At 38.3% G+C, this 13,042-nt stretch overlaps 1 protein-coding gene across 4 annotated transcripts in view; it reads right to left on the bottom strand.

Moving 5' to 3' along the window:
- Positions 1-13,042, bottom strand: part of NCKAP1 (NCK associated protein 1) — a 113,366-nt gene that overhangs the window by 39,481 nt on the left and 60,843 nt on the right. For all 4 annotated transcript variants that reach the window (XM_039494900.1, XM_039494901.1, XM_039494902.1 and 1 more), the window contains 3 exons: positions 10,166-10,247; positions 8,889-8,947; positions 2,076-2,221 (listed from right to left, as the gene is read on the bottom strand). In XM_039494900.1, coding sequence (XP_039350834.1) covers positions 2,076-2,221; positions 8,889-8,947; positions 10,166-10,247 — 287 coding nt within the window. The remainder of the gene's footprint in view (positions 1-2,075; positions 2,222-8,888; positions 8,948-10,165; positions 10,248-13,042) is intronic.

Raw genomic sequence — 13,042 nt, 5'->3', positions numbered from 1 at the left:
CATTTAAATGTGCCATGTTGATTTTGTGATCAAGCATAGTACCCTCTTACATCATATCCCTCAAAATTGCTATAATTTTCCCCACTGTCCGTAGAATCAACTAAAAATTATTTTATTTCCAGAGAGATTCTTGTTTAGTTTTTATTGTCCCATTAATGTAGGCTTGTTCCATCAAATAAAATGTCCTTGTTAACAGAGTGATTCAGAAGTGCATAATATTAACCTAATTTGGTCCTCAAGGCATTAAACTAACAAAAGGGAATGGTGAAAAGAGTTTAGCACAAAATTTCTAGATGTCAAGAACAAAATTAAGCAAGGCACATGAAAAGAAGAAATTCTATACACCAATGCTAGGAGTTTTGGTAATAAACTACAAGAACTGTTCAACTAGGATCATAAAGTCAATCTAGTTAATTACTGAAACCTGGCAGAAAGATTTGCAAGACTGGAATGTTAAAAATAAATTATTATAACCTATTTAGGAAGGACTAACTGGGCAAAAGAGGAGGGGAATATAGCATTGTCTGTTACTGGTGCTAGCTAGATTTAAGGTAATACAAGTATGCCTACTCATGTTACAATCACACCTCCACTTGCAGTGAAGACAGTCTCAAGGATCTGACTCTATTTAGTTTAACAAAGATAATATTAAAGGATGACTTGATCAAAGTCTATAAGTACTTAAATAGGGAATGGAAATTTGGTAACAGAGGGTTTTTCAATCTAGCCGACAAAGGTACAAGATCTAATGGCTGACTGTTGACGCTGGACAAATTCAGCCTAGAAACCACACACGCATTTTTAGCAGTGAAGGTAGTTAACCAATGGAACAATTTACCACTGGTTGTACTGGATTCTCCATTGCTGGATATTTTAAAATCTGGAGTAGATTCTCAAACATATGTTCTAGTTCAAGCACAACTATTGGGCTTGAAACAGAGATTAATTCACAGAAGTTCTATGGCCTGTGTTATGCAGGTCAGACTAGAAAATGACTTATGGTTCCTTCCATCCCTAAAATCTATAAAGCATTTCTAATGTAACTTTTGCTATTGAAGTTGAAGCAAAGCTTTGATTCAGTGCTAATTCTAGGCACTTTGACTTTTGGGGAGGGGATGGGGATACAAAAATAAATACTGAACATAGCTATTGCTAATTGACACTCTGTGAATAAAAGAATTGCTGAATGACATGCAAGGTTTGAAGCACCAGTTCAAGTCCAAGTTTGGGACACCTGATAAAATTTATTCTTTACCAGGCACTTGACTCCAGACTGATTTTATAGCAGAGAGAAAACATGCCTTGTTTTCCCCTTCTCTTGTACACCACCCCCCAGATTTGCTCCAGTTAGCTCCCAATGGACCTGGAGGGTAAAATTGAGTCCTGAAGTTGAAACTGTTAAGGCAGGAATAAAAGTGATTTACAGTCTTCTATTTGGCTCCCATAATGCAGAAGCAAGCACCGTTTCTCAATTAAAACAGGGTGAAATTTAATTTACAATCTGTAGCTGGTGAAAAGCCTTTTTCCAACTTACATATACTACTGTTCTGAACAAAGGATTTTGTTTTTAAATACTATAAAGTATTATGGGGTTAAATACAGCTTACTTTGGGAGGAGAGGGTATTTTTATTTTAGCTGACACAGATCGATGAATTTTATATAGTTTAATATATTTATTAACCAGGATCCTTATGATAAATGTACTGCAAATGTATAAATAAGTAAATAAAAAGTAGAGTTATTGCCTGCTTATCAGCTTTGTTTGAGAAACTTACATGTTGAAGGGCAAACTCTATATCGGCTAGGCAAATGATGGATAATCATGGGGACTGCTGTTGTCCTTTGAATGAATCAAAGCATACGCCTGCTATATGGATTTTCAATGAGGAACACACACACGCACACACACAATCAGTGCTGGAGAAAGTTACTGTAAACAGAAAATCAGGAACTATCCACTCCCCCATTGCTGGATCTTCCTAGAGGATATGCTGTTTAAAAACTGCACGTGTAAGAGGCTTAAAGTAACCAAAGTTATAAAGACAAAGCTTCTAGAGCCAAATTAATGACATACCAAAATATAGAAAGGTCTGATGTTTCCACCAACATCTCCACCAAGGAATCTACCATTTTTGTGTGGAAAATAATTGTATTCATCATCTTTCCAAGTTCTCTGTGGTCTGCAAGACTAAGTGAAGCCTTAGACACACTGGTGTAGGCCTGTAAGGACATAATAGAATAAGGACAATAGTTTAGTAATATTAAGATTCTTATATTTATAATTAACTCAGATAATGTGGATATGTAGTTGCATATAAGTTATTAATGCTTCTTTAAACTTCTCTTCAGCCCAGTGTAATTTTAAAGAGTGGTTGAACCATGTATATGACCCATGCTTTTTAAAAATATCAAAGCTTGGAGTAAACACCTGTCTTCATCCTCCGTCCCATTTTTTAAAATTTAGAACCCATAACACTTTACAATCAAATTTCCATATTAAGGTGTTGCCCTAATTTCCTGTTTGAAGGCATGGTATGACAGCAACACTGGGGTAAAGTTTCTGGACCAAAGCAGTACTCTCACAGCAGAGGATAGAGTGTTCCCACATAGCCACTGCTAAGATACTTTTGGCTACAAGATGGTATCCTTCCACTTCTCTGCCTCTTCCCTTAACAAACCAGATTTTTTGGAGAGGAGAGTCTAGACTGAGAAGATATCAAGTTGCACAGGAAAAAGAGCATGGGCCAAGAAGTATGGAAGAGGGGTGTGCATAGAAACCAAGAGTGAATTGGAGGTAGCTGAATAGGTATGTTTCGAGGGGTGTGTGTGTGTGTGTGGGGGGGGGGAGCGGTAAGGTTCGGCAGGGTAGAGATTCAAGTGCAGGGGGCTCAACAGGGGAGTCTGGGTGCATGGCTTGATGGGGGGGTCTGGGTGCAGGGGGCTCAGTGGGGAAAGTTCTGTGGGGGGGGGGTCTGGATGCAAGGGTGTTGGGTGGACGGGGGCCAAGCTCCCCATAGTGACCTTCCTCGCTGCGGCTAAGTGATGGAGGTAGGAAGCAGGGGAGGGGTGCGGTGCTTCATGCAGCCACGGAGGTTCCTGGGGGTGGGTCTGACCCAGACCCTGCTGTCCCAGGGGAAGAAGAAATCCTGTCCTCTCCCTCACCCCCCAGCAGCTGAACCAGGTGCAGAATTCCAGCTCCCACAGGAGTAATTCACTGTCACTCACCTGGGCTGTACACTGCAGACGCTTGGGAAGCAGTTCAGCCACCCGCCTCTCCTAGGTCACAGCTTTCCTGCCCTCCCCTAACACAGCCCATGAGGGAGAAACTGACCTGCTACCAGAGAACGCCTGGCTGACCCCACCCCCCCAACATTCCTCTATGCCTCCCATTAGGCTGAGGGAGTGTGGGACCAAACAGCAACTCCAGGTGCTCTGTGCCTGCTGGTCAGTTTCCCCACATGGGTTGTGTGGTGAGTCAACAGGAGCTGCTCCCTGCCATCCTCTTACACAGCCCACGTGGGCACAGTGACCAGGAGGCACAGAATGCCTTGTGTCACTGCTCGCCTTGCCTCCTCCACGAAATCTGGACACCGCCTCTCCCCACGTGTCACCTCTTAGATGTATCCAGTATGGGGGGGATGCCCCTCTATGCCCTCCCCCCCAGTCTCCACCCATGGGTAGGTGAGAGACTATAGCATGGCCAATTGGTTCAAGACAGGCTTTGTCTTTACTGAAAAAAAAAAAAAGTGTGCGTGTGTTATAGCATAACTAACGTACATTAGCTATCACACAGTAAATTCCTAGTGGACATAAGACATTGATGGTACTTCATTCCGATATGAACTGGAATATGAGTGCTTGTAATGACTGGAACCTATCCCTGAGCAGATATATTTTTTTCTGATCTGGAGTTGATCTGGGCTCCTGCTAACTACCATCAGCTATGGCATGAGTGATTTTTTCCTAGCTTATTAGGTGGCTCAGCCAGATGTACAGGGATACAGCATATTCAAGGCTCGTTGCTGCCTCCTGCTGTAATCTGCCTCTGATTAGCCAGTTATCTAAGTATGGGTAGACATGGACGGAATGATGAAGGCAAGTGTTACTATCCTGAATCTGAGGATATATATATATATATATATATATATATCTGTTCAGTCTTCTGAGTCTAGGATAGGATGAAGATTCCCTTTCTTCTTCGGAATAAGAAATTACCGGGAATAAAACCCTCTCCTTCTATATTACTCTACACAGGAGCTGTAGAAGAGTTTGCAAAGTATTGCACTTTTTTAAGGCTTGTGAGAGAGGTCCCTGAAGAGGGATCGGAAAGGGAGGTGAGTAGCCAGGAGGATATACAAATGGATGGGATAACTATAGGTGATGATATCCAACACCCATTTGTCTGAAGTGATATTGGACCTAGCCTGATGGAATGAGGCATGGTGGCTCCCAAAGAGTTATATTTGGCAAACAATCCTGATAGTTATTATCTCTTCCTTAATTCAAATCATTTAAAGAGATTATAGTAAATTCATGCCTTCACACAGGTTGTCAATTTCAAAAATTTAATTTTAAATAGGTTTATTTTTAAAAATATACCTGTATTTAAAATTTAAAAACATTCAATTTAATTTTTTTCAATAATCAATTTTTATTCATCCTGAACCAGAAAAATCACCAACTATGGCCATTAACCAGGGGTATGAGTCCAGCCTGCGTTGGGCAGGGTTTAAACCCTGATAGTTTGCAGTCTGCCATGGTGGGATGCCCAAAGCATCTATCCCTGCTATAAATACTGAAAACTGAATGAAGGGGATGGGAGGTTGTTTTTTTTGGGGGGGGGGAGAGGAGTAGATATGAGGAACAGCTGGACCGAAATCTGCCAGCAGTCCCTGACTGAAGATGTTCAAAAAAAAACCCCATAGAGGCTCAACCTCACTTCCTGCTCTCAATGCATGGGCATAAGCCAGCAGCTACCTGGGCTGATAGGCTCTGCAAAACCCATCTTTTCCAAGTAATAAGAATCTGAACAATGCCCATTTGAAAGCCAACTTATTAGTAGAAGAAGAGGGAACACCTCAGCCAAAACAGTATCTCCGCTTAGTCTTTGGACAGTTTCGTTAATTCCAGGAGCTCTGCTCTTTCCGGATGTCATTAGCGTATCACCTGCAGGTCCTCCCTTCAATCAAGAAGTGGAGGTAGGAGCTAGAAATGCAACAGTGGATCAAAGCATCAATACCAAGATCGGTCTGTGCTGAATAGAAGTACCTGCCCTGAAGAAATTGCAATCTAAAGGCAGGAGTGAATATGACAGTACAACACAACATAGAACGCTTCATGGCATAATAGTTTCCATAGATTCTGAAAGAGCAGAAGGAAGAATCCAGCCACACATTTTATTGCAAAGCCACTCCAGGTGCATGTGGTACTGTGAGGTGAGGAAACAATGTGAAATCAGCCAAGAAGCTTGAAGGGGCAGGCAGGAAGAGATGGAAGCAGAAATGTAAGGATGGGTGGAGGCATGAACAGCTTTGAAGAAGCAAAAAAGCAGCTTGACTTTGCAAAGACTCAAGAGGGTGGGAGACAATCATCCTCTCCTGTGGCACCTTATAGACTAACAGACGTTTTGCAGCATGAGCTTTCGTGGGTGAATACCCACTTCTTCAGATGCAAGACTTGCATCATGCTGCAAAACGTCTGTTAGTCTATAAGGTGCCACAGGATTCTTTGTTGCTTTTACAGATCCAGACTAACACGGCTACCCCTCTGATACATAATCATCCTCTCCTGCATCTCCGGCTATTAAATAAATCTTACAGTTTTAAATCCCAATTAGGATTCTATTGTAAGTTTCCCATTTTAAAAAAAGCATAGGTGGGCCAAGACACGGCTAATTTACCCAAAATTTAACTTGATAAATTTTCTTTGTTCCTGCATTCTTGATATATAGTTTTTAAACAAATGCTTCAATTCACTTCTTAAAAACAAAAGGACAGTACTCATGAACAGTCTTCTAACATATCAATGACTAATGGATGAAAAACAAATGGGTGGCAAAAAATACTTCAGTGTTGTGCTTCTAAGTGGTAGCTATAATCAGAGTTTTAAAAAAAGGTTTAAAAGCTTTGACAAAATGTCATGTACTGTCCTTTTTAACATGCTTGTAGTGATAGTCCAATGCTATTGAAGTCAATGGCAGAGCTCCCATGAAGTTCAATGGAGCCAAGATTTCAACTTAGATGTTTTATGGAAAATTTGATAGGTAGTGGCTTTTGGAAAAATCTGCTTATCTAATCACTATACCCAACAAAATCTCTTGAATCACTCTTTTCTGCTTTCCATTTTAACTTTATACATGTAGTCTAATCTTAGTACAGTAAAATAAGAAACGGTAAATCCTGCTTTGTTTTTGCTATTGTTATAAAGTACACAATGATTACTATAACTAAGATGAGAGAAACATTAACTTTCTTTATTTTTCAGTTTCCTTAGTTTGTGCAGCTCACAGCACTTTTTGAATCATAAGCCGCGTGTTTGTATGTATTTTCACACAGCAATTGGAGAGACAGACACCTGTAAAATGTAGAAAAATTAAATAAAAATTGACAAAGAAATTCAGGAACAGGTGTAGTAACAATCTAACTTTTTTTTTTTTAACTAGACATTACTAAATTTCAAGTTGCCAGTGCCCCCTTGAGCACAGTTATTCTCTTTTTTCATATCAGCAAAGGGTGAGTTACAAAGCAGGATTTACAGTATGCCTGTATGAAATTCATTTACAGAAAAGTGCTGAAAAAATTCAAGGCAAGAACTATTTGTCATCAATGGCTGACAAGTTATTACGACTTATATTAGCTTCAATTTATATTTAAAAATAAATTGTACCCTTCCATTTAATGCACTACAGGATAAGAGTCTGATATGTAATGGAATTCAGATTTATGCTTAATTTTAACTAATAACGAAATCTAGGTTCCCCCCCCCCCCCAAACCAATTTTTGTTCAAAGTTAATTTTTTTTAAATAGATGTTTTCTTATTTCTATCACAATAAAGATAGTTCATTTGAGGATTTAATACCTCAGATTTGGCTACTAATGTTCTCTGTTGAAGAGACCTTCCAGTTCTTTTTAAAACAAATATTGCTGCAGCTCCCTGCAATTACCAATAAAAATGTATTTATTCTGCTACTGTTGCAGATGTTACATGCGAGTAAGGTAACTTAAGAATTTCAGTCACATTACATGTGTAGCCAAAGATTTCCTGGGTCCAAGTCCAAAAAGGACTTTGAGCATGTGTTCTATTTGTGAAAAACAGTTACATGAAAAGGGAGATCATGTTTTTCCAATCCTGTTTTTACAGCTTCTTTGCACAGCTGAGGAAAACCAGGCTCTTTATGGTATCTTAAAAATACTTTCCCAGAAAGATAATTGGCCTGCCAATTGACAATCTGGAATTTTGCTCAGGAAAGCTTGCTTGAGTATTCTTTGCAATGTAAAGAACTCAAGAACAGGAGGTTTGGAATATTTTTCTCAATATTTGGAGGTCTACAGTGATTTTGTTAAAAACTCATGTCTATGCCAAATTTCCTTTTACCTATCTAAATATTCTTCCATGTCAACAATACACAGTATTTTTTGCTTTCTTGCTTAAATGGTTGTGTGGTATTGCAATGTGATGCTTAAACAGATGTCACATTTCAGAGAAAGGAAAGCTCTACCTATGCAAACTTTGTGTTTCAATTTACATTTTTAAAAGTACTTTGGGGTCTACTACAATTATGGGTGTGATAAAAGACAATGAAAAGTAAGGCCATACATTGGCAAGTGACTATGTAAAAACAGCAGTCATTCAACAGATTGCTTCACTGTGTGTATTCAGAATTGCATCTACTTACTCTATAAACATAAAAAAGTTTTAATTACTTCTTAATCCTGTTAGCACTGCAGAGCCAATATTACTGGGATTCAGAGCACTGTATTCTATTTTGGTTCAAGCACCAGATTTGTTAACTAAGTTCTAATGGTAGGGCTAAATTCTGCCATTAGTTACATCTGTGCAGACTCATGTAAGAGAAAAATTGTACAAGTGTAAATAAGATCAGAACTTAGCTTGAGGAATCTGTATTACTGGTGATAATTCAAGAGCCAAAAAGCCACAACTTTCAGATCCAGGGTTGAATTTCTAGTGCTGACATTTATGTGAAAACCAAGACGACAGTACTAGATATGCCATTTATACTGATTATCTCAAATGCAATCAATGATCAATGCAATGGAACATAATACAGTTATATACAGTGCCACCTTGTTAATACAGCTGGCAACACTACAGCATTAAGTATTTAGACACTTGAGCGTTCATTTTTTAATTCTTAGTTAAAAACCCTAAGATTTTCTTTCTGATCTGTAACAAATTCAAAGCTAGAGTAGAAATTTCCTGCCTAGAAAAGGCTTATTCCATTTGTGAAGCACTGTGTAATGTAATTTAATGTAAAGCAACAGTTTTATCAAATAGAAATACATTGCATTATTTTCTCACACTATAAAAAAAAAGTCTATAAATTCCTTTGGTTGAATCAAATACCAGTGTGCTGTGTGGTGTATTCGGGTGTCCGTACCATGTTGTGTTCAGTATATTTGATTTCTAAACAGTATTAACTGTATTAGGTATTTACAAAGACATACACAGAAAATATAAAAAAAGAATTAAAATAAAATATGCCAATGGATTATCCTCTTAAATTTTATTTTGTATCAGTATATTAAGTTGTCCTCCTTTGAATATCTGTCACTCATTTGCAAGATAAACACAGTTAAATAGGCAATAATTTAAAAACAAATTATTCCTTACAACATACCTGCAAAAGTACACATATTTAAAACTTACCTGCAATCTAAACCAATCTAATCTCATTCCTCTGAAGTCGAACACCTCCCCATCTTCAACTGCATCAGAAAAAAATACAGACTGTAAAATAAAATCTTTAAAGAGTAAATATGAACATAAAAATTCGATCACATTTTTCTAAGGACAATTTTAATAAAAAGTCTCTTAATGACCACTTTCTTTAGGAGAATAAGGTTAGATTTGGTCTGATAATTTACTAAAATTATTCCAACCCAGCATATACGATCGTGGGAATAAAATTGCCTTTGAGTGGATAAAGCATTTATCTGTATGAGTTATGAATAAACACGCACTTTAAATGAAAAAGTGGGACTACTACAAGAAAAAACACAACAGTTTTGTCAAAGCTGCAGCTACAAAGGCTTGTGTGTTTATCCTACGCCTGGTAAATGTATGATAAGGACCACACAGCTGCTTTGCAGACCTCTTCCTCACAGCTTAGCAGGTGAAGTTGCCTCTCAAGGAATGGACTCTGGTCCCCTCAGAGTAAGAAAAGCAGTAATACAATACACAGTTACCCTAGATTGTATGCACCGACAATGGTAACTAAAGATTAAACTGAAGGAGTCCCTTAGGTTAACAATGTGCCTACCAGAAACTGAATTTATTGTAGTCTGATTTGACATACCACTACATGAAACTTGACATACCACCACATGGCATTGCCCTGACATGCCCACTGGGCAATAAAGATCATGTTCTGCCCACTGTGCATTTTACAGAGAAGACAAAGTAATTTTTTAATACTTTCAACACTATTATCCCACCATTTTTCTTCCTCCTCTTTCACTTAATTACTTTGATGCTCTGTTGTGGCATTCCAAATTCTGTTCACTGAAACCAGTGGAACACCATGACATAACGTATGTGCAGCAGTAATGAAAGTGCATTTTGCCTGATGTAAGTGTTTCACTCCTGCTTAAGATTCCAGGTACAGTCTTTCCCATTTACCATGTGTCAGCAACAGCAATGTGAAACTTACTTGAATACTAATTTCTGAAAATCAGAGAGTAGGATTCCTTTCAGTAAATTTCCCTTTGCTAAATGTGCACTGATGTATCAAGCAGATGGGGTTATACAAGACAACAGGAAGCAAACAGGAGGAAGTAGAATGGAGAGAAGCAGCCATCATGCAGAATGGGATTAAGAGAAAATATCTCTGATCCTAAAACACCAGAAAGCCTGAGCAGCTTCAAGGTAATAGAGACCGAGCTTCAGTTGACTTTTGCTTGAGCTCTTCATCTGAACAGCCTTACCTTGTTTCACACTCAGGGAAGTCATAGTGTTTACAAAGGAGGACATGATGATTGACTCATCTTCAGGGCACACTGAAAGATTCTAAAACAACAATGGAAACACATCAATTGCTTCACAGAAACAATATCAAGAATAATCAAATCCACAAATTTAGTAAATACACACCAGAGTGTTTTTTTTTAAAACTTATTTTTTAAAAGTTAACTTTAAGAGCAAGATAACAATATCTCTAGAGGTATCCTTAATTTAGGAGACTGGTGCAAGTGGTTCTGGAACCAGTAAACTTTTCCAAGCTGTCCTCAGCCAGTGATGAGAAAAAAAATATTACAATCCCTATGTAGCTGCAAAGGGATTACGCAATGCTTTAGTAAACAGTGCACTGTTATGAGCTTTCTAGGTAAAGCCTCCACACTCTCCAGCCTAGTCATTCATGCAATAGTCACTACACATTTTTCTGTTCCTAGTATTTTGCTGATCTAGATGGCCACCTGACCTCTCTGCATGCAAAAGTCAGATGAGGCAAGATGCAAGACAGACTATTAAACACATGATCACACTAGCTCACCACCTTGTTTTCCATTAAATCCCACTTCAACTATGATTTCCACATCTAACAGTTCATGAACCGACAGTTAGATGGGATTTATACTAGTAGTTTTCAACCTGGAGGTCCACAGACTACATCTAAGATTTCCAAAGCGGTCCACACCTCCATTTGAAATTTTGTAGGGGTCCGGAAACAAAAAAGGTAAAAAACCGCTGATTTATACCATTTGGAAGCTGAGATATGACATTTTCAGACAATATAAAAAGTTTTGTTTCACAGAGATAGCAGTTGTTGTAAACACTAAGACCATATTGCAATGGAAGACTACTAAACCACAATAGTCATTTTATATAGTTCTGATTATGGTCAATATTCTTGGGTTTTCTTCCAGACCTGGAGTTTCAAAAGATACTGGATCTCACCACTTAATGATTTCAACCTATCCCTGTGTTTCTGGTACTAAAAGTAGTTAGCCCCAGGACTCAACCTGCTATTATGATCATTTCCTCATTTCATGGTTCATCTTAATGTACATTTGTACAAGGAGCTCAAATGTAATTTACTGCATCTAGGATATCATCTCTCCGGGGTCACTGATGCCAAATTCAGAAAAATGTAATCTATACCATCACTCTGGAGCATGCAGATGTGAAGAAATAAGAGTACAACTTTTATAGTCATAACTTTTCCAGATAATAGAGAAGGATGATCTGATGACAGGTGGAACATACATAAGCAGCAAAAAGCAGGTATTTAATTGCTAGAAGCAAATAAATCATTCCAAATCAGTAACTCCAAGTATTCACTTAGTTTTAAATAACACAATATAAAAAAAATTAAAATGTAAACGAGAGTTATTTTTATTGTTTTACAGTATTAAGTTCAATAATTAAAAGAGAATTTACAACACATTCAACCTAACTATAAATCTACAATCTAACACACACTAAGTAACAATCTAATTAAATAAGAAATAAATGCATTCATGAGGACAGAAGTACAGATTAGCAAAATGTGAGCTCCATCTACTGGTCACACAAGAGTATAGTCTAAATACAGTAGATCACCATTACATACACCTTTGTCAAGCTCTAGGTGAAGAAAAAAATTTGACTAATATTGTATTAATCATACTAATGTCCAATTTCTTTGAGCTTTAAAAACAAAACAATTTTCACACAATACCAATTTTATTCCTGGCAAGTTATTTTACATAAACTCAAAACTCGTCTGCTTTGCCTTTTGCTTTGGCAATAGCATTTGCTGAATGTTATCAGCATATTTAATACTATCCAAAAGAGACAGGGTCCTAGCCTTCAAGAATCACATAGTGAAGTCTGATTCTGAGTTCTGTTGCTTCATCTCCCCATGCCCTTGGCAATGATGAGTGACTTTACACTATTTGATAGATAGATAGATAGATAGATAGATAGATAGATAGATAGATAGATAGATAGATAGAGTCAGTGGCTTCTTTGATCTGAGTTTTGAGCCATCCATGCTCTACCACTCTGGTTTGCAGGCATGGCCACTCGTACTTTAGGTATAGCTACTCTGACAAAATAAATGGAATTTTCTTGTGATATCTCTGCATTCTCTGCCCTACTGGCTTGTCCTTACAGGCAAGAGATATGACACTAGTGAAGAACCTCATCTCCAGTTACATATACTTCAACAAACTCCTTTTGAGCAGATGGGAGAACTTGAGGCACCTGCCTTGAAGCACTGAACCTCTTTGTTTCTACGCTTTCAGGAGCTAGTGAAGACAGGGACTTGACTTGGGAGATGATGTGCCCAGGTGCTATGATATCAAATGTGGAGAAACCTTCAACCTAATGGGCTGAACACTATCACATCCAGTGGGGATGAGAAACAGATCTCTCTCAGATAATAAGGCATCATCAGCATCTTGGAACACACATTTATCCTCAGATTGGCCAGGCTTCTTATCTATGAAACCGTGCAAGGTGTATGTAAAAGTCCTTCCCTATGAAATAGCAAAGATATCCATGGATTTCAATGTCCATCTCCATGGTACAGGGCTGTCTGTCATGTAAAAAACCAGCAACTTAGTAGGTAGAGGTATTGCAAAGAGGTCCATACATTGAAGGTGGCCCCAACCACCCCCCCGAGATGGTAAGGAATCAGTGAAGTTTGTGAGCATGTTCTCCTTTGCAGTCAGAAATTTCTTTTGAGACATCTGCAGTTCCACATCTAAAATTTCCCAACAAAGAAGACAAAATGTCTCTCCTTGCTCTCTGAAGTAGAACATTGGTATGACACTCAGAACCCACTGTAGTCAATCGGAGTTTTGCTGTTGATATAGACG

The sequence above is a fragment of the Mauremys reevesii genome, linkage group 11 (assembly GCF_016161935.1).
Source record: "Mauremys reevesii isolate NIE-2019 linkage group 11, ASM1616193v1, whole genome shotgun sequence".
NCBI lineage: Eukaryota > Metazoa > Chordata > Testudines > Geoemydidae > Mauremys > Mauremys reevesii.
Note: the sequence above shows the minus strand (reverse complement) of the source record. Positions and strands in the feature narration are given on the sequence as shown.